The 26,236-nt window shown below is 52.0% G+C and overlaps 7 protein-coding genes across 7 annotated transcripts; 3 read left to right on the top strand and 4 right to left on the bottom strand.

Moving 5' to 3' along the window:
• Positions 1-310: 310 nt before the first annotated feature.
• Positions 311-1,563, bottom strand: DSM5745_07333 (uncharacterized protein; the record flags this gene model as incomplete). Its single annotated transcript, XM_026749349.1, has 4 exons — positions 311-832; positions 1,036-1,228; positions 1,409-1,488; positions 1,546-1,563. 4 exons carry the CDS (start codon positions 1,561-1,563, stop codon positions 311-313), a joined length of 813 nt encoding a protein of 270 aa, XP_026602439.1.
• Positions 1,564-2,182: 619 nt separating this feature from the next.
• On the top strand, positions 2,183-3,986 carry DSM5745_07332 (uridine kinase family protein; the record flags this gene model as incomplete). Its single annotated transcript, XM_026749348.1, has 7 exons — positions 2,183-2,359; positions 2,436-2,563; positions 2,658-2,802; positions 2,858-3,065; positions 3,128-3,169; positions 3,216-3,447; positions 3,503-3,986. 7 exons carry the CDS (start codon positions 2,183-2,185, stop codon positions 3,984-3,986), a joined length of 1,416 nt encoding a protein of 471 aa, XP_026602438.1.
• A 333-nt stretch (positions 3,987-4,319) lies between these two features.
• DSM5745_07331 (pre-rRNA-processing protein ESF1) lies at positions 4,320-6,575 on the top strand (the record flags this gene model as incomplete). Its single annotated transcript, XM_026749347.1, has 2 exons — positions 4,320-4,386; positions 4,462-6,575. 2 exons carry the CDS (start codon positions 4,320-4,322, stop codon positions 6,573-6,575), a joined length of 2,181 nt encoding a protein of 726 aa, XP_026602437.1.
• Positions 6,576-7,572: 997 nt separating this feature from the next.
• On the top strand, positions 7,573-11,154 carry DSM5745_07330 (uncharacterized protein; the record flags this gene model as incomplete). Its single annotated transcript, XM_026749346.1, has 1 exon — positions 7,573-11,154. One exon carries the CDS (start codon positions 7,573-7,575, stop codon positions 11,152-11,154), a length of 3,582 nt encoding a protein of 1,193 aa, XP_026602436.1.
• Positions 11,155-12,036: 882 nt separating this feature from the next.
• On the bottom strand, positions 12,037-14,578 carry DSM5745_07329 (putative sugar hydrolase; the record flags this gene model as incomplete). Its single annotated transcript, XM_026749345.1, has 5 exons — positions 12,037-13,472; positions 13,526-14,196; positions 14,249-14,312; positions 14,368-14,482; positions 14,546-14,578. The coding sequence occupies 5 exons, from the start codon at positions 14,576-14,578 to the stop codon at positions 12,037-12,039; spliced, it is 2,319 nt and encodes a 772-aa protein (XP_026602435.1).
• A 579-nt stretch (positions 14,579-15,157) lies between these two features.
• Positions 15,158-20,710, bottom strand: iml1 (GTPase-activating protein IML1; the record flags this gene model as incomplete). The annotated part of the gene is made up of 1 exon (XM_026749344.1): positions 15,158-20,710. The coding sequence occupies one exon, from the start codon at positions 20,708-20,710 to the stop codon at positions 15,158-15,160; it is 5,553 nt and encodes a 1,850-aa protein (XP_026602434.1).
• Positions 20,711-22,546: 1,836 nt separating this feature from the next.
• DSM5745_07327 (putative C6 transcription factor) lies at positions 22,547-25,021 on the bottom strand (the record flags this gene model as incomplete). Its single annotated transcript, XM_026749343.1, has 4 exons — positions 22,547-23,624; positions 23,698-24,377; positions 24,470-24,581; positions 24,645-25,021. The coding sequence occupies 4 exons, from the start codon at positions 25,019-25,021 to the stop codon at positions 22,547-22,549; spliced, it is 2,247 nt and encodes a 748-aa protein (XP_026602433.1).
• Positions 25,022-26,236: the final 1,215 nt, after the last annotated feature.

The following is a 26,236-nucleotide window of genomic DNA, read 5'->3' as shown; positions in this document are numbered from 1 at the left end:
TGAAAACAACGTACACAAGACGTATCGTGTAGGAAGTGCGTAGTATCAATTACTGGCAGCGACGGGTAGGGATACAATCATATAACCATGCGACATGACTAGTTGCGGACCACGAGAGTGGCGAGACAGAATTGGAGAGAATTTTCAAGTCAAGGTGATGAAGATTATGTTCTGGCGAACTGATGAACGGCCAAGGTCGGCATCGTCATCGACATCGCTTCCAAACGCTGAGGCTTAAACACAGCATGCAGGCAGTGGAGAGTATCGCGATATTGACATGATACATATTATCCATGACAGGTCCAGCCGGTCATGAGATCATCGGATCAACGTCTCCGTTGTTGGTCATTACAGTGTCGTTAGAGGCGCCATTCTGAGGGTTCGCCGTGGTGTCCCGAGCAGAATTACTATTGCTGGATTCCCCGAGTCCAAGATCCAGCTTGTCGGGGATATCCTTCTTAGCCTCTCGGGCTTTTTGCTCCGCCCAGGCGTATAACCTAGCGAAGTCGCACAATAGAGCTTCTGTACGAGCGCCTTGGTCTTGCAGGATAGCTGCGTTGACCTTAGCATATATATCCCTACGTAGATCGGAATGAAGAAGAGGTGCTAGTGACGGGGTTAGGTTTTCCTTGGGGAAGATGAGAAGCGCAAGAGTCTTCTCAAGGTCTTCAAGGAACTGGGGGTTTGTTGGTGCCCGAGGAGCGAGCTGCGAGGTAGCAAACTCGAGGGCTGGTGTGATGTCTCCATCGGGGTTAAGCGAGCAGGAGCGAATCAATTCCACAAGCTGCAAGCGTAGGAGCGCAAAATGAAGCGACGGGTTTTCATCTAAAATCTGCATTGAGCAGTCAGCACAAAGTCAAGTAAAGTAATGACATGAGCAAAGGCAATATTGTCGTAGTTGATCATACTGAGGACTGAAGATGTTTGTTTATCAACAAAACCCAGAAGGGTGTTCTGAGTGGTGCATGAAACTTGGTCTAATCATAACAAGAGGGCATGGTGATGGCAAAAACAATGGTGTAGTGTGGTCCTTACCTGAGGATTGAGCTCATTGATCTTCTCAATAGCAGACTGAATATTCCCCGAATAGATGGCCGTGCGAATTCCAACCCGTTCCTGGATTGACTCGACGTCCACTTGCTGGATGTTGGCTTCGAGTGCAAATTTTTGCGCAGCAGCTGGATAGCCGTTGGTGACGAGGTAGTCCATAACCAATCTGTTCATGTCACTTTTGAGATGTCAGCAATTGAACCGGCGTCAATGCTTTTCGAGTCAAAGACATGGAGGGCAAGATATCAGAAACACAAGTTATTATGTTCTCCTCAAGGATTTTGTTTCAGAGAGATTCCCAACTTGAATAAGAAAACATCATGAGAGGGCGGGACGGTTGAGGGAGAAGGTAACGTACGTCTTGGACGGCTTGACCTCGTCGACTTTGCGCTCGAAGTGGTGCCATGTTGGCGTTGATGTTGAAGAAGTGGGAGACACCTGCTACCCGTGTTAAAAACCGGCAAACACGGATGCACCAGACGCCGAGAGGCATACGTAATTAGTAGCAGACATGATCGCACGGTGGGTGAGGGATTGCTGGGACTATCATGTGCCCTGGAACTGAATCATAGGGCGCCTGTGAAGATGGAAAGCTTCGCAGTCGGGAGCCATGAGTTTGCTGAGGATAAGAAAGGAAGAAGAAAAAGAGCAAGCGGAAGAAGAAAGGAAAAGCAAGACGAAGAGGACCTTGTCACGTGGGGATCCATCAGCAAGCGAAGGTCACGCCCCGGCGCTAGTCCTGATTGGCTCAAGCGTTTCTTGCATGCCCTGATGCAGCGAGTTCAACTGGAGTTCTGGCCTGGGAAGAGATATGAGGATGTATTAGTGAACAATTAGCGGCTGTCAGTAGCCAGGATACACTGCCAAAAAGAAAAGTTTAAGAAAGGCATCGCGTGTCAAGACTCGAGAGCAGCACTCGAGCTGAAGAACGAAAAGCCGCTAAACCAAACTTGGACGATATACCGCTTAAAATGTTTTAGCCTCATCGCACTGTCAAGTCACCGAGTGACATGGATCTCTGCACTTGCAGCCTTATCGGATCGACTTTCACTGGATCGACCCCTGTTGCCTACTCAAATCCTGATCTCTTGCTTCCGTGTGATCTCCTAGATTCCCAGGAACAGTAGGCAACATGGAGTCGATCGGGCCAGTCTACTCTGCTGCCACCAAGTCGGACAGGTGCTACTCTCCGCCATGGGCGGACTTGAGCATTATCGGAATTGCTGGCAGTTCCGGCTCTGGAAAGACTTCGGTAGCCATGGAGATTGTGAAGTCGTTGAACTTGCCCTGGGTGGTCATTCTTGTAATGGTACCATGCTCGAACATCTCCAACTAGAAATGGATCCCGATATACCAATTGATTTATGAGGTCTAACACTTTGCAGGATTCATTCTACAAGACATTGAACCCGGAGCAACATGCCAAAGCTCATGCAAACGAGTTTGATTTTGACAGCCCAGACTCCATTGATTTCGACGTCCTGGTGCAGTGTCTTAGAGATCTTAAACGAGGGTATAGTAGCCAAATCTCCCCGACTCGTACCGCTCAATCCGTGTCTATAACCGATGTGCTCTTCTTGTGGCTGACATTTCCGGCTGCCTGAAAGAAAGAAGGTAGACATTCCTGTTTATTCGTTTGTCGAGCATCAGCGACAAGCCCATACTACCCCCCTCTACTCTCCCCATGTCTTGATCCTCGAGGGCATTCTCGCGTTACATGATCCCAGAATCATGGAGCTCCTAGATGTCAAAGTATGCCCCCTTTTCTTGACTGGGAGGCCATCATTGAGCTTACGTTTATTTCAAGATCTTCGTAGAAGCGGACATGGATGTCTGTTTAGGCCGTAGAGGTGAGTATCTCCAGTTCGAAGACGGCCAGCTTTCTGACAGAGCCTATCCAGTCCTCCGCGACGTCAAGGAAAGGGGCCGTGATATCGATGGAATCATCAAGCAATGGTTCAATTTTGTGAAGCCTTCATACAAGAAGTTTGTTGAGCCTCAAAGATCAGTATCCGGTGAGCATAATCTCTTCGTTAATCTGATATTCTCAGGGATCCCATACTAATCGAAACCTTAGATATCATCATTCCTCGAGGCATCGAAAACAAGACAGCGATTGGTAAGAATCCTCTTCTTTTTTGGGTGCTGTCAAGCTCACTAGTAAGGAATGGTGGTACAACATATTCAACGTACGCTGGAAGAAAAGTCCGAAAAGCACAGTGCAACTCTCCAAGAGCTCCGGCGCATCGCGTCCGAGGAACAGCTGTCGCCTAATGTCGTCATGATGCCGCAGACGCCTCAATCTACTGGCATCAATACTATCCTTCAGAACCCTGACACGGAGCAGGTCGACTTCGTGTTCTACTTCGATAGGCTGGCTGCTCTGCTGATTGAAAAGTAAGCCCTAAAATCTACCCCAGGCAGGTCGGCAGAATCTGGCTAACAGATATAGGGCACTCGACTTCACATCGTACACACCCAAGGAGGTAGAAACTCCTAAGAATACTTTCTACAATGGCTTGAACCAGGAAGGCATTGTATCAGCCGTTGCTATCCTGCGCGGAGGCTCATGCCTAGAGACCGCCTTGAAACGGACGATCCCTGACTGTGTCACCGGCCGTGTGCTTATTCGAACAAACGAGGCTAATGAGGAGCCTCAACTGCATTATCTCAAGCTGCCTCCTGGCATCGAGCAGCACTCGACTGTCATGCTCCTGGATTCTCAGATGTCAAGTGGAGGAGCTGCCTTGATGGCCGTCCGTGTGCTGATTGACCACGGCGTGGCGGAAGAGAAGATTATCTTCGTAACGTGTGCGGCTGTTCAGTCAGGTGTCAAGCGGTTGGGCGCCGTATACCCACACGTGAAGGTCATTGTTGGACGGATCGAAGAGGAGAGCGAACCTCGATGGATGGAGAACAGATATTTCGGATGCTGAGTCTGTACATAGACGACTGGATATATACATAGAACGCTCGTAAATACCAGGAATTTAGTGAGACGCAAGCATCTTCTTTCAGATAGTTCAGACAGAATATGCTTGTCCGGGTGGTACTAATTGATGTCCGGAGCGGAACGCACGGACCACCTCCGACGCCGAAGATTCTGTGGTTCCGCCGCCCAAAAAATTATCAAGCCTCGAACTTTTCCTTCAAAGACCAGGATTTTCAACCCTGAACTACTCATTATTGATTCTCGCCGATATTTCCAGGTATCTGCGCATTCTTTCGCCCTTTATAGTCTTGGGATTTACCAGCCAGCGCACCCATCCATGTCAGACCGCAAGAAAAGCAAGAAGGGCAGCGGAGGGAAACGAGCCGCCGCCGGCCCAGTCATCAGTACGTACCACATCAGCCCGAATCGAACAGAGGAGATAGAAGGGCTAGTAGCTAACTCTACTCATTTTATTATAGCCGATCCCCGATTCGCAAATATCCAAACAGACCCTCGCTACCGCCTTCCCAGTAAACGACACACCCACGTAAAGCTCGATAAACGATTCGCGCATATCCTGCACGACAAAGAATTCTCGAGAAATGCCGCTGTTGACAGATACGGCCGAAAGCTAGCGCGCGATGACACAAAGAAGCACCTGGAACGATTCTACCGCCTGGGCGATGACGAGGGCGAGGAAGATGATGACGACGAAGAAGAGGAGGACGACAAACTTAGCATTGATGATGACGAGGTCTTGAGAGAATTGAAAAAAGCTGACAGCAAAGCTGCCGGGTATGATCCCGCGCGCGATGGAGGCTTCTCTGAGTCGTCCTCCGAAGAGGAGACTGATGATGAGGACGAGGATGAAGATGAAGAGGAGGAAGCTCTGGGGGGCGAGGAGCTAGATTTCCCCGATAAGCAGAGGGAGGATGTGCCGATCGGAGAGGTGACGAATCGCATTGCAGTGGTTAATTTGGACTGGGATAATATCCGGGCTGAGGATCTGATGGCCGTGTTCTCAAGCTTTACGCCGGCCGGTGGGAAAGTGACGAAGGTTGTTGTCTACCCGAGCGAATTTGGAAAGGAGCGGATGGAGAAGGAGGAGACTGAGGGACCACCCAGAGAGATTTTCGCTACTCAAGACGAGGATGAGGATGACGAGGAAAGCGACGAGGAAGAGGAAGAGCTCGATTCCGATGAGGAGGAGGAAAAGATCAAGAAGTCTATTTTGAAGGAGGATCAGGGAGAGGAGTTCAACACTACACAACTTCGGAAGTATCAGTTGGAGCGACTACGCTACTATTATGCCATCCTGACATTCTCTTCGAAGGAAGCTGCGAAGCATGTTTACGACAACGTTGATGGCGCAGAGTATTTGACCAGTGCTAACTTTTTCGACCTTCGTTTCGTGCCTGACGATACGGACTTCTCCGATGACCAGCCACGAGACGAGTGCGAGCGTATTCCGGACGGATACCAGCCAAATGACTTCGTTACAGACGCCCTCCAACACAGCAAGGTTAAGCTGACCTGGGATGCGGACGACAAATCACGCAAGGAAGCCCAGGCACGGGCGTTCCGAGGCAGCCGCAAGGACATTGACGAGAATGACTTGAAAGCCTACCTAGCGAGTGACAGCTCTGACGATGAAGAGGAGGGAGGCGTCGATATCATTGATGGCACAAAGGGTGAAGGCTCCAAGACGTCAGCGAAGGAGGAAGAGAGGAAACGCATGCGAGCGCTTCTCGGTTTGAGTGCGGAGCCGGCTCCGACCTCCAAGTCCGATGGCCCTGTTGGTGAAATGGAGGTCACTTTCACATCTGGTTTGGCAGGTGAGCCCAACCGCGACACAATCTTTGAGAACGAGCCCGAGGAGACGAGCGTTGAGAAATACCTGCGCAAGGAGCGCGAGAGGAAGAAGCGACGAAAGGATAAAATGAAGGGCAACAAGGGCGACGAGGCTGATGGCGACAAGAAGGAGGACGCTGGCGAAGCAAAGGCACAGGAAGACGAAGAAGACCTGGGCTTCAACGATCCATTCTTCCTTGATCCTTCCGACAAGGCTGCCACTGCTGCTCGCCGCAAGGAGGAGAAACGCAAGAAGCGAACAGAGCGTGCAGCTGAGGAAGCAGCCGCCGCAGCCAAACGGGCAGAGTTAGAACTGCTGATGATGGACGACGAAGATGCCAAGTCTGGAATGAGGCACTTTGATATGAATGAGATTGCCAAGGCTGAGAAGCAGGCCCGCAAGAAGAAGGGCAAGAGCAAGAGAAAGGAAGAGGCAGCTCAGGCTGTCCCTGACAACTTTGAAATGGACGTCAGTGATCCTCGATTCTCGCGCCTCTTCCAGAACCACGAATTTGCGATCGATCCTACCAACTCCCGGTTCAAGGCGACGTCGGGCATGAAAGCCCTGCTCGAGGAGGGCCGTAAACGACGTAGGGACAGGGATGAGCGTGGCGATGAGGAGGACCTCAGTCGTGATTCGAAGAAGCAGAAGCAGCGGTCTAAGAAGAGCGCCTCAGCGGGAGATGGCACGGATGATTTGAAAACATTAGTGGAAAAGGTGAAGCGGAAGACGAAGGCTTGATAACACTACCCGTTGTACATGTAAAGATCTATTACTTCTACGCCACGTCGAGGGCGGATTTTTTGGGCGTATACCATCCAACCAACGTGTTTCACAAACAACATTTGCTAACCTATAGATCAATGTTTGTCGCTACGTAGAAAAAAGGCCCAAGCTCTAGATTTTCTTCTTTCTGTCCCTTATTTGCCGCATTCCCCGTCTGTTCATCAACCTTTCCGACCGCAACGTCAATACATGATGCAATGCCAAAATAGCTTTGACATGGAAATCCAAATCCCGGCCGAGATGCCATGCGCCATCCATGTCCGTACATGCAGTAGTAAGGTTGGTTGTGCAACGCTCCTGGTCATTTGCATCTGATCTGACAGTGATAAAGGTCCCTGATCTGCCAATCGGTGTCTGGAGGCTCACCGAGACAAAGCAATTTGTGGTGATTTCATCTTCTGACCTTGATGGAGGCTGCATGTATATCCTTTGATAGAGGCAGCCCAAGGTGGCATCCGCTCACCGCCCTTTCGGCAGCTTCACCATTCCGAAGGGCCCAACCACTTTCTCCATCCACTCCTCCACTCTGGTCCTCTTCCCCTCCTCCACTTCTCTTCTGCCTTCCATTCATCTCACGGTGTGGTGGCGGTCTTCAATTCCTCTTTCCTGCTGTTCCTGAATCTACATCGAACCGGCTTCTCGTTGCTACTACGGTAATACCAGACGGCGACGTCGACTAGATACGATACAGAACCCTCGGGTCGAGGGATCTCGAGAATGGTCTGCCTGAGGTAGGCTGAGTTATGGGGAACTACAGTTCAGCGTAGACTGGCTGTAGTGATTTGGATTTGATCCGTGGGTGTGCTTCTGACCATCTGGGGACGTTGTTCAACCGGCCAATTCATTGTGTTGACCTCAAATTGTCCGCTTCGGCTTCTTGTTTTTTGTCTCTCCTTATATTCATCTTGTTTTCTGTTCTATCAGCCCTTGAGCTGCTCCATCACTCGTCATAATGCTGGGCCGACTGTTGAACACCGCAGCGTCGACTTTGAACCCGTCGGCATATTCTTCCAAACCTACCCCTCAGCTTGAATCGGTTACCGAAGAAGAGCATACATCCGGTCTTTTATTTCCCGATGCAAGTGTTCTTCGACGCTCGAATACGCATGCCTTTCCTCTACAAACCGCTTTCAATTCTCCCAATGCCTCCGCAGCTGGTGCTTACGATGACCGCGGGGGTGTAGAGCTGGACCCTCAGAAGGACTTTCGGGTTGTGATCGCCCAGAACTCTCTCGGTGATAGAGAGCCATGCATTCTCCTCGATACCAGGACTGATACGGCAGAACCGCCTTCTCCCGGACTTGGATTGGAGCCTCAGGTGCTTGATAATCCCGGCCATCGGCATGCTCGCACTATGTCGTCTCTCTCCCGCGGGCGGCGGGGTTATCTGTCCCAATCATCGTTGATAGAGCAGAGCCCGCTTGCAGCTGCGGCTGAGATGCGCAGAACGTCGCCAACTTCGTCTGTGTTTGCCCGCGCTCGCGGTCGTAGCTCAACAATGGCCTTTACTGGAGGACCTCAGGAGCCCACCCACTCGCGCCAACCGACGGATATGAACGATGCGGGGCTTCTGAATTGCATTTTTGGCAGCAGTGCTTTTAGCTATCGAGGCTCTTCCACAAAGATGCATATCATTTCTGGTGATGATGATTCGGCAGCGGCCGGGAACGCGTCACCTTCAACCCGGAACTCTTTTACAAGATCGTACACGACAGGCAGCTCCTCGGGTCTTGCGGGTAATAACCGTATTGATCACAAGCCTCGCTCCAAAGTCACAGTTCTCTTGACAAGGATGTTCAGTGTTAATCTGCCTGAGGCGGGTGACACATCCGATGGGCATGATTACGCTTCTTCGTTGATCCAAGAATCTCTCCCTGAGACTGGCTATCCATTTCCCGACGTCACGAAGCGCAAGAAGATTAAGGAGAAGAAAACCCCAATGTATGCAGTCGCCATCACCATCCAAATTCCCGTGTTGTCACGAAATGCGGCACGGCCAGTCTCTCGATTTAGCACTCAAGGCCAAGACTCACCAAAGCCCGGGATGTCATGCTCCTTGGACTCTGATTACCGCTGGCGCTGTGGATTCTTCGATGAGAGTCTTGCCTCTGCGCCTGCTAGCTTGGATGAGCGGATCGACATGTTGGTGGACCACTGGGACGTCATCAACCGCACGCTGTCGCATCTCGAAAGATTATCGCGAAGGGAGATTCTCTTTTTGTTGAAGAGGGTCGACTCTACTGGAATGCACCCAAAGCCTGCAAAACCCCCCAATATGCAGCGGACAAACCAGACTTTTCTTCACCTACCGGCAAATGTCCTGGCGCTCAATTCGAAGCTGAAAGCTGAGGCTTCTCGGAGTGCCCGCCGTATCAGCACTGCACTGCATATCCCGAATGTCATAACAGGGCAAAGCCGTTGGGGTGTATGGCGCGAGGAGGGCCGTTCTATTGTGCGTAATCTTGGAGATAAAGAGCACAGCTTTTTCTTCCTTGTCCTGATCACCGCTTTCTTGGGAAACCACACGGAGTGGCTGAATGCCTTGGGTCCGGACTGGTACCGGCGACGACACTATCTGCAGCAAAAAGCGCAGCAGGATGCAGAACCTGCCCTTCCCTATAGGACGGTGGTCGTCTCCCCTGACAAGATGACTGCTCGGCGGCTTATTTTCCTTCTATCGGCGTTTCTCCCACCGAAGCAGCGCTTCGAACCGCTTCCTTCTCCACTTCGCCCGGGCACTGCTGCATCAACTCGTGCTGTTTCTCAAAGCCCACCTAGCGTACCTGTTTTGCGACAGGAGCCATTACGCAGAGCCATAGAGCGTCGCTCACGTGCACAACGGTTGAACCTTGCTGATAGAGATCACAACCGATCTGTCAGTGCTTCATCGAATGAGACGGCCCACCGATCAACGGACGATGCCGAACACGATTTTAGCATATATCGCAGAAGCTCAGATGCTCGCTCGGTCAGAACTGTCGGAATCCCAATGCATCCAAAGGATGCGCGCAACAAGAACACCAGCACAGCGACGACCTCAACCGCAAACCCTGGTGGCGCAATTCCAGTTCCCCATTTTACTTCCCAAGGACGTCAACCATCTGATCAGCCTTTTGGAGAAGGAGTAGACAGTTTGGCGTCCGAGACTTTGTTGAAGAATCTGCAAAGAAGCGAAAGTTCAACGACCAGCGTCAATAGCAGTGTTCCCACGTCTGGAGGCCGTTGGGGCAGTCTCTTCAGCGGTCTCTGGAGCTCCCGCCACGAGTCGTCCACTGACTATAGTAGTTCTGGCCGGACACCTGAGCACCGTCAACGTTCCGCCTCGGTCTATAATGTCCCGCCGAAACGGAACGCTCCGACGCTTGATCAGATGGTTGAAGAGGCTTCCAGCCAAGTGCCTCATCAGATCGCCAGTAGCGCGACCATCTCTATTCCACAACCCCCAGACGCTCAGCGTAAATTTGAAGAGGAGACACAGGACCTATCTTCCGCAGCAGACCATCCTAAGAGAACGTCGCTCAAACTAGCCGTGCGAGAAGAGGATGGAATTGTGGACGTTGAGCTCCCGTTGCCTGGGTTTGTCTCTCTGTCATCGTCGGGTGAGTCTACTATGGCATCGCCGAAAAAAACTCGCACGTCGATAACTAGCCTTGATGGATTTGGATCCACTTATAGCAGTGGCTCGGGCTTCCACCATCAGTCGAAAGATAACGACGGTCCCAACATCAATGTCGCTGGGTGGTTGAAGAACTTTCATGATGACTTCGTGCTCCAAGGAGTGCGACCTTATTCGAGCCTAGAATCAGACATCAGGCGTGCAATGCAATCCGAGCCCACTCCGAGCAACGCCGTGGCGCTGGATACTGATGGTTCAGAGAAGTGGGTGGATGTTGCCACGACCTTGATTGCAGACGTGCGCACCTTTACAGTAAAGCGGCTGCGCCTCAAGCGTCGGGCTATTGGCGGCGACTCTGTGAAGTCACCAATGTCGCCTCAAGGGACATCTACTCCGGGCACTCCACGCCACGTACCAGGCGGCTCCATGTCTACCTCTCAGATCAGCGGCTACTTCTCATCTGTTATGAGTCCCGCGATGTCCTCTCCTAGACCTCGTTTCGATGGGTACAATATCGGCGAAGTTGAGGAAAAATTTGTGGAGGAACCCGTTATGGATTTGGACGGTACCCTTGTTGACGCTCTTGAACGCGTGCTTGCACAAAGCGGTTCATCCTCTATGGCACCTACTCGAGCACCGTCTCCATCGCGCTCTCGCAAGGAAAACGACAGACCTGCGGAGCATATGGCCGTCAGAGACGATGTTCCTTCTCTTGAAGCTCCCCGTACCGAATGTCGCCGCCTAGTTTTGGGAGCACTGGAAGAAGTAGTCCGCAGCGTGACCGCCGAGCATTGCCGCGAGGATGATAGCGAGCTTAACCCGGCGGATAGAGAACGCAAACGCACGATGACCGGTGCCGATAACACGCTGAGAGAGGGAGTTCGAAAGTGGCTCCTTGATGTCGAGGAAGCCTGGTAGGCTCTTATAACCAGCAACAAATATGTTTTCCACTTGGAATTTCGATCTCACGCTTTAACCATTTAATTTCAAAACCCGCCGCGGTTTGTTCTTGACATCAACCGAAGACTTCGATTTGTCGGTCTCGATTAGGCGGTTTCTCTTCCTGTTTTGATTATGATACCCATGTGTTGAGTCCTTTGGCTTCGCTTCATCATAGCTTCTGCATGATACGATACGTTAACGGCCTTGAATGCACCCAATTTACTTACTCTCAGAATATCAGACAATGTCAGATATCTATTTGTCTTCACTCTACTCCGTAGTGTAATGATGCTCGCGACCCTGTTTCTCCGTTCCTGCAGATAATCTGCCGAACCCTGTGGGCTACGAGCACAACGGCAAACATTTGAGCGGACAATTGTAAGCCCAGTTTGTATAGAGCTGGAACTCTAAATAACTGGTCTTCAGCCCACCACAGCACGGCGTTAAGTAGTCCTACAGGTCCTGGCGTTGGCCTTATCCCTCGCGCTCGGAATATGGAGCGGGCACCCCTTTCGGCGCCTTTGGATTGGACTTTAGGGTTACGGCGCAGTTAGTGGCATAGCAAAGCAAGACTAGGTGGACTAACGCCGATTTTCATATCACCAGTGTGATGGGCAGCGGATGTCTTCTCTTACTCAGTTTTCCATCTCACTTTCACTGTTTCATGTTTCCTTTCTTTGCTTTGGCTCCCCGTTTATATTTGTCTTTCTTCAGACGAAGAGGCTGGATGCTTATTAGGCTTGCCACCCATTATATATGTCAGGTGTAGCTACTTAACAGAATCAACAAACCTAGCTTGACCAAACAATCTGCGTACTGGAGTTTACGAAATACATTTGATCAAGTTCCCAACGCTACCTAATTCCCAACCCAGTTAACCTCGACGCTGCCCTCATCATCCCCACCAAACCTTGCAACGACACCATCCCCGTTCTCCGCAGAGACACTCAAGACCTTCAAAACCTCATGCGTCGTCTCGGGATCCACAATCTCAACCTCCACCTTACCAATCGTTCCATTAACAAGAACCTCCAACCCATCCAGCGGATCACCCTCCGGCTTCTCAAGCTTGTAGTTGACGGGCGTCACGGAGCCAGGTCGAACCAGGATCGGGAGCGTCTCGAATCCGTGTGTCTCGGTATACCACCGTCCAGACTCGTAGGTTTTGCTGTGGTCGAACCAGGATATCCACTTTCCTTTTCCTGCTTCGTCTTCAGGGGTGCGGGGGACATAGAATGTCACGGTCCCTTCATCCGAAAATACAGGTGCAACGAGTAAGTTGGAGCCAAACATATACTGCGTGTCGAGCGGGTACGTGTTCAGATCGTCTGGGAACTCCACGAACATAGGCCTCATCAGAGGTGTGCCTGTTCTGTACCCGTTCAACGCTTCGGCGAGGAGATAGGGCGTGAGAGCGATCTTTCTCTTCACGCAGTCCTTTAGGACATCGGAGCAGTCTTCGCCGTAAATCCAGGGGACACGGAATGATGAGCTCCCGTGTAGTCTCGAGTGAGAGGAAAGCAACCCGAATTGCACCCACCGCTTATACAGCGCCGGCGGGGGTGTCCCCTCGAACCCGCCGATGTCACTTGCCCAGAAGATATACCCTGCTAGTCCTAGACTCAGGCCGCCGCGCAGGGACTCGGCCATCGCTTCGTAGGTGGACTCGCAGTCGCCGCCCCAGTGGACGGGGTATTTCTGTCCACCGACGGAGGTGGATCGTGCGAAGAGGAGGCTGTTGGATGGACCGGAGATAGACGTCATGGTCTCGTAGACGATTTTATTGTAAAGGAGGGCGTAGTAGTTGTGCATACGAGCTGGATCGGAGCCATCGTGGTACTTGATACCCCGGACCGGGATGCGCTCCGCAAAGTCCGTTTTGAAGGTGTCGATTCCCAAGTCCATCAGACGCTTCAGGTGTGAGGTGTACCACGTCGCCGCAGCGGGGTTCGTGAAATCGACCACCGCCATGCCAGCCTGCCAGAGGTCCCATTGCCAGACGGAGCCGTCGGTCCGCTTGATGAAGTATCCTTCGCGCTTACCCTCCTCAAACAGCGGCGACGCTTGCCCGACGTACGGGTTAATCCAGATGCTGAGTTTCAGGCCTCGCTCTTTCAGACGCGTCAGGTAGCCTGCTGCATCGGGGAACATGTCTGCGTCGAATTGGAAGTCGCACCATTGATAAGATTTCATCCAGAAACAGTCGAAGTGGAAGACCGAGAGCGGGAGGTTGCGCTCTTTGAAGCCGTCCAGGAAGCCGGTAACAGTTTGTTCAGAGTAGTTTGTTGTGAAGCCTGCGGTGGATATTAGTATAGAGAAGGATAGGTAGGGTTGAATGGGTACATACTAGTCGTAAGCCATAACCCATAACTCCAAGCAGGAACCAACGCAGGCCTCCCCGTAAGATCTGTCCATCTCTTCAAAATCTCCTTAGGGTTCTTCCCCTCGATAACAAAGTACTCCAGCTCCTCGCCCTCAACAGAAACGTTGACCCTGGTCGTACGCTCAGACTGTAGCTCCAGACTAACCTTGCCAGCATGGTTGATGAAAACCCCATACCCATTCGAGCTGACATAGAACGGGATATTCTTGTATGCAAGCTCAGACGAGGTTCCACCATCTTCGTTCCAGATATTCACGCTCTGTCCGTTTTTAACGAAGGGGCCGAACCGTTCGCCTAATCCATATAATTTCTCGCCAACGCTCAGATCCAGCTCGGCGAGCGTGTACCCTTGTCGCTCGTAGAAGATGCCATCGCTGAACTGGGATTTGGAGGTAGTGGAATCGCCGACGTACCCGATTGAGCGGAATGAGTGGCCGGTCAGTTTCTTCCTCTTGGTCTGGTCATTCGCACTGGAGGTGGTAAATGTGAAACCGAGCTCGTTGGGCGCGGTATTGATGTCAAGCTCTAGCGGTCCGCTGGTATACTTCAGGCTCTTTCCCTGCTCGTGTGTTATCTCGGCATGGCCTGAGGAGGTGCTGAGTTCGTAGTGAGGGCCGTTGTCTAGGCCGCCGGCCCTGTGAGACACTTAATATCTGCCAATAAAACACAGAGCTGAAATGCACATACCAATGGACAAGTTTGACTCCGATAATTCCCTCCAATGGGGAAGTAACCCGGGCGGAGACGGTAGCTGTCAAGACGTCAATAACGAACTACTTCCTCTCAATACCAGCTGCGGAACCCACGCGAATTCAGTGTATCTCCTCGGTGGCGCTGGAACTTGTTTAGCAACAGGTCTACTGTGTCCTTATCGACATTCAATCGTTCGACGTTGCTCATCCAGTCAATCCGGATGCCCTCCTGTAGGTATGACACTAGTATTAGCTTTTTGCTCATCAGTAGGATAGAGAATGAGCTTCTTACCCGCAGGAGCCACATGCCCTCCGTGAACTTCATTTTGAATCCAAGGCTCTGTTCAATGTGCAAGAAAATCTATGGTCCTGTAGAGCAGGAGAATGCCCAAGCCAGAAAAGCAAGCAGGACGACCGCGGGGGTATATCTACCCCTAGAAATCCTCATCCGCAAAGGGCAAGACTCCGTCTTGCATGACCAATTCCACTTTCCAGCTTGGCTGGATCTGGGCGTTTGTTTCGTCCTCATCTGGGCTGATTACTCGGGGCGCAGAGGCGGGGTTGGCAAGCTTGCTCCGATGAGGGGTGCATAGTTATTCGGGGCGACTTGCTGGGTGATCCGTCTGTGGTAGAAGAAGCAATGTGATTGAAGCAAAATACCCTTGTCGGATATCTCCACGAATCGCTGACTCGGAATGATGCTGGAAGGATGCAGGTGGGGTGATGTGAAGGGAAGGCTGGGGTTGAAGCGAGGGCCGTTTTGGCTAAATCGAGTCGGGATAAACTCCGGCTTGCTCGGCTAAATGGGAGCATCCTTGATTGTCATCATATAGTTCATTAAAATATAGTATAGCTACTTATATTCATATCACGAGGAAGGAAACGCAGCACTGTATGCGAACAATCACGTCCCACTCATATTCAGCGGTCTTAGCCCTCCACTCCTCGGACTCCCTCTGGAAACTGAACTCTCCTCGCGCTGGCGACTCCTCGGATCAATCAGCGGCAAACCACCACCCGCACTCGTGCTCGCAGCACGGTTCCTGGTCTCCGGTCGCACTGGTGTTCCCGGCGGCGGCGAGATATGGTGCCCAATAACCGGCGCCGGCAATTCCAGCGATGGAATAGATGAATCGATACACGACGCCGTAGTAGGCGCTGCCTTTGCCGAAATCGGGTAGATGAAAGTCTCACTGTACAGCTGCCCCAGCCTGATAGGGTCGTTGCAGAACTCCTCGAGCCCGTGCAGGACGTGCTCGGGGGCGCGGTAGAGGTTCGCCGAGTCCAAAGCCGAGTGAGCCATTGGGCTTGCGGGGCCGGCTATGTCGTGGATTGGACGCACGAGCGGGGAGAGACGCGGGGAGAGACGGTCACGTTCAATAGTTCCCATGGGATCGTAGCCTGCGCGACGATGGTCGCGGTCTCGGGTACTGTTGAGGGGGACGGCGCGGGTACTGACGAGGCGGTTGGCTAGGACGAGGAACTCGCCTTCGTCTGTTATCTGGACGAGGAGAGCACCTGATTGATGGATGTATTGGGAGTACCGATAGTCCGGTCTTCCCCAAGAGTAGCCGACTTCAACGTCCGGTGGAAAGGCAGAGCGGGCTTCGAAGTCCAGAACAAAGTCAAACTTTTTCAAGATGAGCTTTTGGAAGTAATGCGGGTCCGGAGGGTCTTGCTGCGAGAATGAAGCCGCATTGAACGCCGCGGAACTGGGACCTTTGGGAGGAGGGACTTTGAGCTTAACCCTATATGGCCGGCGGAATGGCTGCGTCTGGTCAATGGCGCTGGCCTCGGCAATGGGCACTTGGACGAGCTTGAGCCCGAACTTCTCAGCCGTCGCGGCCCATGACTGCACGGTATCCTCAATGAGCTTGGGCGTCGTGTTCATCCAGCTTAGCTCGATATGGAAGCAGTTGTCAGGGTTATGCAAGCGGTCATAGTGAAGATCTATCACCTCCGGTCGGTTCGAGCGCTTGCGAGGGTCGACATCATACTTCAGCGTCTTCGACAGCATAACAGACGCCTTACTCTTTGACCTTGACGGAGTGGTTGGAGTCTGAGGAGCAGCCTGGTCAACGCTTGCTGACCGCGAGTGCGTGTTCATAGGAGAATCCCTCCAGTTGTCCGTCGTTGCAGGCGTTGAAGGGATCGACTTATCCGGCCTGATCTGGGAGAACCAGCTATTCCTTGATTCCGGCCGAGGATTGCGGTACTCGGTCGAGATCTGGTAGAAGTAGTTGCCGTCCCTGAATTTATGCCGCTGTTCCACGTGCTGGAACAAACCAAGCCCCCACAGCTTATTCCCAAACTCGACGGCTTCTTCACGGGTCTCGATATCCCTGAAGTTCTGACACAGCCAAGTGGTGAACTCGGACCCAATAAAACAGTTATAATGCAGCCTCCAGTGCCATCTGCGGTCCATCATTCTTACACCTTTCTCGCCCTGAACAATATGAGCCAGAGCATTCAAGCTGATACTTGATCGCTCCAGCAGTTCCGACTCTGGCAGCAGCTGTGCTGGATGGCTTTCGAGCCCCGGATCTGCAAGGAGATTCAACTCTGCGGCAACCACCTCCGACGGATTCCTGGTCTGGTATAGAATATTCAGCGGGTTCTGGTCTCTGTACTTGCTGGACGTCTCGATCCTCTTCTCCTCAGGTGGCACGTATTTATGACGTTGCCAGGTAAGGGTAAGCTGATTGATACCCAGCAAATGGATCTCTTCTTCGTTGTCTTCATTGACAGGCTTCATATGTCGTCTGGATTGGACATGTAGACGCACCGGGATCAGGACGAACCGCACACGCCAGAAATGGAGCTGTTGCGCTGGATTGAAGAGATAATCCCGGTGTCCAGCGATATAGTTGTCAGCGTAATTCCAGTTGTACTCTTCTGCGGATGAACGCATGGTTATGTGCTTCACAACGTATTCGGGACTCAGGATGGTTCGCATCGCCGGGGAATACACAGTATCTAGTCCACTCTTCTTTTCCGAAGCCAGGTCTGATAGGCTACGATGCATAAACCTGGTGACCTCAATCTCGTTTCCACCAGTACAAACAAGGCGGTGGATGGAATGCCCCTTGGATAGAAAAACCGTCGCACCGTCCATCTCGAGCGTCTCGGTATCAAATACATTAGGTGACTTCAGGGTGTGTCGCCCAGACGCCTCGACTACGTTGTTTCCAATGACAATCTGGAACCCATGGGAAAGACGCAATGAGATCATTTCCCGCATCAGAAGACCGGTTGACTTCGGCGCCTCGATGCCTTCCGCATCGTCATTCGGAAACACTCGGTATGGCGTTTGCAAATAATCAGACGCCAGCTCGCTGGCTGTGGGAAACTCTTCCGTGGTCAGCGGCAAGATAGCAGGCGACTTCAAGCTCTTCCACTTAACAACCGCAACATGAGGCGGTCTCGGATACGCGTGCTGCCAGCGGCCAAACCAGGTAGTATCGCGCGAGACTTCTCGAGGCGTGTTACAAGGGTTGACGGAACGAACCCACGGAGCGAGCAGCCTGCTCTGAGAGTTCTTGGCAGACGATTCTCGCATCCCAGGGCTAGTCACCTCAAATCTAGGAATCGACTTTCGACGGGGATGCTCGTGGCCGGCTTTCTCGGCGAGAGGCAGCTCAGCGCCGTTCGTTTCGAAAGATTCTGTCACCGAGCGCGCCGGCTGGTCTGGGTCGTCGGCCGACGTCTTCAGCGGTACTCTGATAGATATTGGCCGCGAAGGTGTGATTGTGGGACTCTTAGGTTGCTTTGGTGGTGTGCTTGGCGCGGGAGATGCTTCAATAACCGTCGCTGTTGAAGCGGAATCGGATGCCGCACTTAAAGAGTCGATACTCTTTGATTCTCGAAGTGACCCTGTACTCCTCTGCATAGCTGGAGTCGGCACCCCAGTAGCATGCTCTACGTTCACTTCCGTGCTAGCCAGAGCTCTCGGTGGAGCAACCCCTAGTCCTCTTAGCGCAAAGCTGATTGTCCTCGAGATCCGCGGCATTTTCGTCTTGGAGGGCGCTTTCAGAGCAGGCTTTCTAGGCGAGACCGCTTTGGCAGCGGGATTCTTTGAGGTCGTCTCCTTCAGAGTCCTCTCCTTGCGCGGCCATTCATTTGGATTGTTTTCATGTTCTCTCAGATGCGTTATCGACCTTGCGGAAAGCCGGTCATGCGTGCCGGACACCTGCACTTCAGGCTCACTCGGGCGTTTCGGCTTAATTTGTCTGCGACCATGATTTCGTTTGGATAAGGGACGGAAAACATTATCGTCATATCTATCCATCCAAGCTGCAGTGGCAGACGCGGTTTGCGACTTGGATAGCATCGCCTCTTTGGGATTGCCCATATTTCCTAAGAATGACCCCGGCCGTAAACTGTCACTTAGTTGATGGTTGAAAGGCGAGTTGCGTCGGAAAGACGCTTTGGACGGCACGAGGGCCGAGTTCAACCTCCTGGAAGTACTTTGGCTTTCCGAGAGATACGGTATGGAGATATTCGACTGCTCACTCTCCATTACACCACCCATCTGTATCTCATACATGCGCACCCGCGGTGTGAATAGCTTTGACTTTTTGCTCACGGTAAACGGAATAGGGGCATTCGGGTCCTTCTTCAGGATGCGCCGGGACTCCCTGTACGTCTCGGGATTCCAGTACGAGATATCAAGCCAATGTGGTATACCATAACTCCAGTCATTCGCACGGGCCCAAGGCCCGCGATGCGCGCTTGTTGGAGGTGTGCTTGAGATAGTCGATTTAGGAGAAAAATGCGTGCGGCTGGTCAAGCTCGCAAAGGAGTGGCGCATCTCTGGTGAATAACCTCCGCCTTGAATATCGGCCCCGTATGAAGAACTGGGCCGTCCTCCTCGACTTGGCTCGCGATATTTAAACAAAGGCACGGAGTGAAGTGGCATTGGACTCAGACAGACTAGATCTATAGCGATTCCGCGGTTTGTGAGCGCTTCCGTGGTAGAAGCCAACGATTCGTATGAAACCTCGAAAACACCGCTGCCCGGCGTGATGACGATGATGGACGTGCCGGTATGAACCATGTCGCGGTCGATATGGTCGAACGAAAGGTGCGATGAAGCAAGATGGACTGCCTCTAAGATATTGCCGCGAAGGGCAGTGCTAGGACGCCCCCCAATAGTCGCGTTCATAGTGGTACTAGCGCCTGTGACTGGATCTTCTGGCATCTTCAATATTGAGACATCGCGCAAGAACGTCCTGAAGTCCTTCTTCAGTTCATCTAGGATCGTCGTCCAGTGTCCACTAGCCATATCATTGACCACAACGCGATAAAAGTCCCTAGTGGGAACATGGTTAGGGCCTGACGTATTCTTTAGGCTCTCCGAGTTCAGTGTCGACGAGAGTCCCGTTATCGAAGCATCGTACTCCACCCGAGTAAACAGGACAATCGTGACCAAATGCCTTGCATCCGCATTCGCCCATCGCTTGAACAACTCCGGCAAGAACCCATTGATCACCCTGCTGAAGAGGATATCGCCAGTCCCTTCCGAGTCAAAATCCCACATCTCCCTCGACATCTGAATGAACAAAACATATTTCGCCGCCTCACTTCGGAAAACAGGTATCGTCTGCGGCGAAAAGAAGCCCGAAAGAACCTTCTTCCCCCTGATAAAAATATTCTTGACAGTCGCCTTGATGCTCCCCATAAACACAATCTTCTGCCCCTTGTAGACAATTTTGCCCCCCAACTCCGACATAACAAGCCTCCACATATCAGAACGCACCAGGAACTGATCACGGAACGAAATGTCCACATGAGACGCCGCACACTGCGCCTGGTCAACGATAGAAATATACACGGTACTCCTATTCTTGAACCCGAAGATATTCGCAACACTGCTAGTAACAGACAACTCAAGCTTCGGATGCCTATTCCGAACCTCCTGCGGCAGCAGCTTCGCAACAAACAAGCACCGCGTCTGAAGCGGCGTCTTGAACTTCGACATGGCATGCGACCGACTCGCCGAGCCCGTCTCAACATGCGAGTGTCCAAGTCCATGGCCATGGCCATGCGCATGCACGTCGCGCATCGACCTCGACCTCATATCCGGCTTGACCGCCAGATTCAGCGAATGCGCCTGCGAGCTGCCCGAGCTATCGCCCACAGCCCTGGCCGGCAAAATCTCAATGAGATCCCCATCGCGCACGCCCGTGTCCGCGAACGCAGCCTGGTTGAACAGGATCTCCTCCTTGGAGAATGTCTCGTCATGTACCCAGAGCGAGCACTGTCGGCGGTCTAGGCCCGTTGACGAGAACCCGATTGTCTTGCCGTCTGAGCTGGATGGGTGGTCGCTGAGCTGGGCGTCATTGTGCAGGTTGGCTGTGTCCACGGAGACAGAGACGGATCGGGACGAGACGGAGTCCAGACTTGCGGCACTGACCTGGCGGAGGTGCGAGCGTCTCATGGACCCCCGCATAGACATGGTTCAGCTTTCAGGGGGTGGACTTGCATTGCTTATGGCATTGGCGCTGGATCTGGATTCCTGGATCGTCCGGGGTATATGATGTCCACTGGATGGACCTGGGGTCGCGAACGTTGAAGTCGGAATCGAGTCCGTGCATCCATTCGGAGTAAGTTCCTTATCGCATGCCCACGTGATAGAGAGCAGCCTTATCGCACGTGATCCATACTATACAGGATTCGTCCAATAATAGCGCGTCAAACGCTCCGGAGCTCTTCTTAAATAGACCCTTGGCCAGTATAGTGGTGTAGTCTTTACTCCAATGGGTTATATGATAGGCTCTTAAGAAATATAGTAGTATCGTAGTGCTAAGAATCTTAGCCTCATATCATCTTTTGTGCTGACTTCGCTACACACTCCCACGGGGCATTTAATTGGACAAGACCCAAAGTTGCTTACCATGGGCAAAGGACAGTTAATGCCGTTGCGATACACAGAGGCATCTATATTGCTTCAAAAAAAGGATTCGCCATCATATGGAATCTTGAAAGTCTATGTAAGTTCTCGGGATTGCGCTACGAAGCCTACCATGGTAAAAATGTTAGCTACGACCGTCCGTCAACTCAGTTGATAAGCGTAAGATACCTCCAACTCCATACTCCATCCTCGGGTATACAGAGTAACTCTCCTTTTGAAGCTAAGATAAAGATTACCCAGTCCTTTGACAACAGCGCATTGACGACAGTGCATTGGCGTTTTCCAATGGAGAGGCTGTGTGCAGTCAACATGTAATGGCCAGGAGGACCCAATACTCCGCGGATCATCGTGCGCATTCTCAGCGCGCTATCGATCATTCGTTTCGAAAGAAACCGAGGATGATCCAGTAGGTTGCGAGGTTGCCAGTGCCAAGGGCCTTGCGCTTATTCTTTACCAGGGTGATGCATGCTTATCGATATTGCCCAATAAAATTGATCCGGATACTGGTTCCTGTCACCCTCAATTGGCTGCAAAGCGCAAAGCCTTCTGGGCGGCGAGCGGGCCTGAGACAGGTGATTGAAAATCGTGACCTGCAAGAGGTAAAATCATGATTCAAGTCGATTAGCCCTTCGGGCCAAGCAGCTAGACTCCATATTGCTATTCATACTCGATTTGACCCTGTGAAATCAATGATTGATGGAATACAAAGCCGTTATTGCTGGAAATGGCAGCTATGACAGCAAAAGATCAACTGCGTGGAGTTTGTACAGCCTGAAACCATGCGCAGAGCTTTGGGTAAAGGAGTTGATCGGAAGCGAGTACCGGCGAATAGGCAGCCCTTTCGGTCAGCACGACCCACATGCTGGGCTTCGGTTATTATGGCAGGAGACGCCTCTGTTTTTTTTTCTCTTCGGAGGACCAAGCAGTAATTGGTTGTTCGGCCGACAGCCTATACCGGTTGAGGCTGGGTCTATTCACGAGCGCTATCATTCATTGCATCACTAGTGCTGTGCACCCGTCGGTCCCTGAGACGTGTCAACCACAGTGCAAAACAACTACCGGTGTTGCTGATTGCTCCGGTGTCCACCGGTGAAGTGTCTACTGTACGCAAGCAGATTCCAGAAGAGGCGACCGGGGTAGGGATGCGGGGCGCGGTGGGCGATTGTTTGGGGTCGGTGCAGCCTGTACCGTCATTTAGAGCACTGGGGCCTTGATACAGAGGTGGGTGGATGAAGACTGACAATGTTTTGAATATATTGAACTCCACCAATGCACCAATCCTTAATCATGTGCGGGAGGTTGATGGGTGGAAGATTGAGAGAGATACATAGCTGGATAGAGGATAACCACTGAGGAATTATGTCCCGGAACCTTAGTGTGTCAGCCCTGATTTGATTTCATCGCATTCTCAATTTCACGGTGGGACAACAGGTCCTGGATCGCGGCCCAAGCTCGTTGTGCTGACGGGTCCTTGACGGCCAAGACAGAAAGCCAGCCAGCCGCCTTAGAAATGTTGTCAACAGTCCTCGAGTCCTGAATAGTATTCGTTTTCGCTTTGATGAGGAGGCTAATGAGAAGGACCGTGATGGCTTGCATGATATAATGCACGATACACCACCAAGGAGACATCCGATATACCCAAGCGAGGTCTAGGCTATCAGGGAGGAGCTCCAACATTAGACTAGCCATGTCGATACAATTTCCGGTCACCGTGGTGCAGAAGGTCTCGCTTTGAATATCCCATGGGACCTGCGAAAGGATGCGGCTAAGGCATGGTTGGGTGATAAGTATCTTGGTGCTATAATAGGAAAAGGCAAGACTGAGCCTTTCTCTTTCACAGGCCGAGGTTCCCTGGAGAAAATGGAATTCAGCGGGAAGTTTAGCGAGCCAACTGTCCGCTCTGCTGTTCAACGCGGAGATGACCATTTCAATTGAGCGCCATGATTTACGCCCTGCTCCTGGGGCATATAAAGCGTCGATGCACCTTCGCATGATTAACCCCAGCTCGACGAAGTAGAGGAAATGCAATGAAACGTTCGGTGTGAGAATACGGGCAGCAGCGGACGCAATTCGGTCACTTTGCTTACCAGGGCTGGGAGACTGCCGCCTGGTCGACTCAGGTATCAGTGCTCTTTCTGCCGATTGTGCCGAGGATCGCGACACCAGATTACGCATAAAAACCGTTCGCGCCTCATGGTCTGAGATCAACTGTTCAACTTCGCCGCGCGAAAATTCTTCTTCAACAAATGGTACTGGGAGAGGGGTGGTACAGGCATCTTCGGTGCTGCTTAGGAGACGCCCAGTCATCACGCACAGCAACACATGGAGTGCGTAAACAGCCCACCAGACCCTGTAACGAGTCTCTCTCGAGCTGTATAGTATGATATTGCTCTCGTTGCGAAGATTCAACCCCATTGTGACAGCTGATTGTATCGAGATCCCGGACAACCTCCAAGACCTTTAATGAAATGTTAGCTCTTGTGCATTCCACGATCAAAGCAAAATGTTTCGGGCAAGATTCGCCAACTGACCTATTGGCCTGGCCCACCGTCATGAGATAGAAAGCGCTCAAACCTTCAACCTGTACCTGTTGGAGATTTGGGTGGTGTAGCAAGGTAACATCGCCCATACTGAGCTTCCACGCTCGAGAGAAGTAGATGGTATGGTCGTGGGCATTGGCCTCCGTATCCTTCGCGGAATCGTGAACGTACTTCGTAGCAATGGCGAATATCAGATTGAGGATCGCCAACCACCGTTTCCCGGGTCGGACAGAGGGGGTAGAATAGAAAGATTTGTATTGACCCAAGAAAGTGGCCCTGCTGACGATTGGAAAACACGGATGCACAATGTGAAAATAGCTTTCGACTAGACGGTCAGCAACCGCGGGAAGTGGTCGTTGAAACAAGTCAACTTCGTCGAGGACGGCTACTTCGGCATCGTCGAGAAAGTAGTTCACCGTGGTGACATAATTGCGATCCAGGCCTTTGCCTAGCGGACCATGCTCAAAATGGTGGAGGATCTTTTTGAGCCTATACATCCACGCGATCTCTGAATGCTCTCCCACAAAGCCCATGGCTTGTATTTTCTCATCACGGTTGAAATCTTCATCGGTAAAGTCGATCGCGCCTATCGCAGATCCCGGATCAGTGCTGAAAAGAGGAGAGGGGAGTTCTGATGGCAAATGGTTCGGGGGTTGGTCGTTGTCGTATTGCTGTTATGAGATAATCGTTGAGTAAAGTTGAAAAATGGACGCTGATTACGGGGAGTGCGTTTGAAAATCGATTGCGAAGGAATGGCGCTTACATCGCTCAGAATCTGTTCAACATATTGAGCGGACAGAGAGTCCAGATTTGGATAGATGTTTTGCAGCAAATTTTCGAAGGATTCGACCCGCGCAGTGAGGTCACTTAGTCGCCTATTTCACGCCGTCAGATTCCAACGTCTTGTCACCCCAAACGATTCCAGCTAAGCCTCGCACCTAGCCAACTTCTCCCGCTTTCGATCGCCGTACGAGCATTGGACCCCCGATTCCTGACATCGCTGACATGATGGACGTTGCCCGCTGCATTTCACTTTTTGCTCACGGCAATTTTCGCAGGCTCGACTGACTCGCCCTCTGGTCGAGACCGCGGTTGAGCTCACTGACCGCGGAATCGCGACCTTGCTGTTCTGAGAGTGCTCCGGAGGGACGACAACGGAAGCGCTCGAAATTTCACCTTGGTTGGATGTCGCCTCGGACGGACCTTGAGGCGCAAAGGAATTTTGCGGAAAAGGAGGCGCTATCCAGCCATAAATCGGTTCATTTTCTGGAAACTGTGACGACGGGGTGGGTGAAAAAGGGAAGGGATCACTCATTATCAGAGAGGAAGCGGAGGAGCTACCTAGAACGATGCCTATATGCCCTTTCGTCCAACTCCAACTAGACTACAAGCAGCAACGAACAGGAGGGGCGATCTCGAAGGCGAGGTTGTTGTGCGGCGTGCCTCAAATGAATCCTCAGGCAAGGACACGCAGTCGAGAGCCCCTCACCAGGCTGGACGCATTCGTGTAGGTGAGCTGAGGATTGCTGCGCTGTGGTAGGTCGGAATGACATGCCGGTTGCGTGGATGCCGTGAGCGGGCGGAAATCGCGCCCCTCGCCAATCATCCCAATTTCTGACTTTATAGCAAGCACGGGAGCACCCATGGGTCACAATAAACAGGCTCCCGCTCCCACTATGGGACTCTGGTATTCCTCTTTTCGAGAGGCCGAGAGACCACGCGCCCGGGCGGACTGACGTAATAGACCTGACTGTCGGCAAGCAAGCTGAACAGAAACCGACATCATTCGGCATTCCGCAGACGCTATTTGCAGGTTGTTATAGCAGTTGAGCAGGCTAGATGTGGCTTGGGGTCCGAGCTGTGAGCCTCAGGGTCCGGGTTGCTCTTCAGCGATCGTGTGAGATGCTCGTGGCATCAGGAGCCGGAGAATTCAGCCGGAAGGTCGGGACAAACTATGCATTAATCTGAATCCATCGTCGCCATCTGAGTCTGCAACGACACTCCAATGTCGCATTAATTCAGAGTGATGGGTAATTGATCCCTGCGGAAACATTTGAGACGCTGCGTGACTCTGGGACAGCAACGACCTAGCTCGAGCGACCCACTGGACGTCAGGCAACTGGCTCTAGAGGAAGGTATCAAGTTAGCATGACAATTAAAACATCATGACGAATAATCGCGAACCCAATGGTGTGCTAGCTTCTTGATGCTGTGCTTTCCCACTCTTCTAAATTTCGGATGCTGATGACGAACAGGGGTCGAGACCAGGTTTCTGGAAAAAGGGCAGCTATCACGATAAGTCAGATTAGGCAGGTACAATTGGAATAATGCTTACTTCTGCTTGAAGCGAGATACACCAGAGAGCCTTCCCCCAGAACCGGAGAGGTTGCAGCGGATCATGAATGAAATGGCATAAACGGCGGGCGGAACGGAACAGAGTTTGAAGACGAGAAAACGACCTGCGAAGTACTCTCTCAAAGAGTTATTGGTTTGGACTGGCCCTAGGTTTGAACTTCAAAGAAGTTCATGC

Source organism: Aspergillus mulundensis, assembly GCF_003369625.1.
Source record: "Aspergillus mulundensis strain DSM 5745 chromosome Unknown scaffold_7, whole genome shotgun sequence".
In the NCBI taxonomy this organism is placed as follows: Eukaryota; Fungi; Ascomycota; class Eurotiomycetes; order Eurotiales; family Aspergillaceae; genus Aspergillus; species Aspergillus mulundensis.
Note: the sequence above shows the minus strand (reverse complement) of the source record. Positions and strands in the feature narration are given on the sequence as shown.